Source organism: Lipotes vexillifer, unplaced genomic scaffold, assembly GCF_000442215.2.
Source record: "Lipotes vexillifer unplaced genomic scaffold, Lipotes_vexillifer_v1.1 scaffold500, whole genome shotgun sequence".
NCBI classification, from domain to species: domain Eukaryota; kingdom Metazoa; phylum Chordata; class Mammalia; order Artiodactyla; family Lipotidae; genus Lipotes; species Lipotes vexillifer.
Window position 1 is genome coordinate 1824681 of NW_006778765.1, and position 1627 is coordinate 1826307.

At 62.1% G+C, this 1627-nt stretch overlaps 1 protein-coding gene across 2 annotated transcripts in view; it reads right to left on the reverse strand.

Annotated features, from left to right (window-relative positions):
* Window positions 1-1621, reverse strand: part of NT5DC2 (5'-nucleotidase domain containing 2) — a 17900-nt gene extending 16279 nt beyond the window's left edge. Inside the window, exon 1 of one of the 2 annotated variants that reach the window (XM_007451863.1) lies at window positions 1533-1621. In XM_007451863.1, coding sequence (XP_007451925.1) covers window positions 1533-1551 — 19 coding nt within the window. In that variant the 5' untranslated portion in view covers window positions 1552-1621. The remainder of the gene's footprint in view (window positions 1-1532) is intronic. The other variant, XM_007451864.1, reaches the window with a different exon arrangement.
* Window positions 1622-1627: the final 6 nt, after the last annotated feature.

Sequence of the window (1627 nt, forward strand, 5' to 3'; positions counted from 1 at the left end):
GGCCTGGCTCCCCGGCAAAGTTTTGCCCACAGGCATCAGCATGTCTCAATGTCCAGAATCTCCCCCAAGAAAACCCAGCCAGAAGGAGATAGTTAGGACCCAGGGGTGCAAGGCTGGTCCATCCCAGCACTCACTATGGCATCTTGGAAATGACGTTGCCCTTATCACGTCAAGAAGAGTTTGGGGGGGGGGGGTCTCTGTGAAGATCTGAAGATCCAAGTGGGCCCTGAGTGATAAAGCCCACTAGACTTCCCTATGTCTCTCCCCCACACCTACAATGCAGGCTTCTCAGGCTGCTCTACTGAGGGTCTTCTCGAGGCCCAGAGCAAAGACAGCTCCTTAAACGGCACCCCATGTATGCCCAGTCCACTGGGTGGCGGGGGGAGTCAGGGATGGTCCTGATAGAGGCCCAAGGGCTTCAAAACCACCATTTCTCAGGGCTTACTCTGCCTTCAGCTTCTCAAAATGTGAGTCCTGTCCACCCACACTACTCCCAGGTCTCTACACAGCTGGAGTGGAAGCCCTCGTTCAGGAAGTTGGAATCTTCTAGACAGAACCACTTTGTCTTATAAGATGACAAAAGCTATGTCACTCCCAGAGGGGCTCCTCCTGAAGTTGCCCCGTCCATTACTGGACTCTTTCCGAGTCAGCACCACAACCCTGTGACAGAGGCCCCAGGGCTGTGTTTTCCGATGTAAGACACTGAGGGTCCGAGAGGAAGAGGCTTGCTGAGCGCCACCCAGCTGGTCAGTGATAGGGCCAAGCCCCAACCACATCTGTCTGCTCAAGAGGCAGGGCCCCACCAGAGACCAGAACAAATATCCAGCCCTCTGGCCTCACCAGGGTGCCCCGGGGCCTCATCTGCCCGTTTTGCAGAGGGAGAGAAGATAGAGGAGTAAGTGCCCTGGCCAAGGAAGCAGCAACCCTTCTGGATTCCAGGGGGCTTGGGCGACTTGGTGTCGTTTCTTCAAACAACGCCTTCTCCTCCTGGGCTGAGAGCGCGAGACTCCAGGGCGGAATCTAGAGGTGTCCGAAGAGTCTAGTCGGCATCTTTTGAGTCAGGAGTCTCTAGGAGCCCGCTCCGGCCAGCGCCGCCGGCTGGCTGGCTTTGTCCCCAGTACTCCCGCCCCAACTAAAGGCCCCGAAGAGAACAAGGGGTTGGGGGCGGTTCCGCTTCGGCCTCCCAACAGGCGGGACCCTGAGGAAAGACGGCGGGGCCCGCCTTCCGGCGGCCGCTACAGGAGCCCCAAGCTCCTGAATACTGAGCGGAGGAACAAACCGCGCCCCCGCCCGCCTCCGGGAGTCCCCAAAAGCCCCCAGGACCCTCCGCCGGAGTCCCTCCCGAAGGGCTGCCCGGCCTTAGGGCTCTGGGGCCCTGGCGAGCCCCACCACGGCGCTCCCCCCGAGGCGCGGGGCCCGGGACGACTCGGGAGCGGTGCCCTGGAACTCGGTCCGTCGGTCCGTCGCCCAGGCTCGCGTGTGCCGCCGAGAGGGCTACACGCCCGGCGCTCCTCCCGCTCGGGCTCACCTACCGTGCACCAGTCTCCGCATGTCCTGGTATCGAGCCCACAGGTGTGCGCTGGGCTCGGCGCCGCCGGCGGGCGCCGAGCGCGGGGCGCCGGGGCAG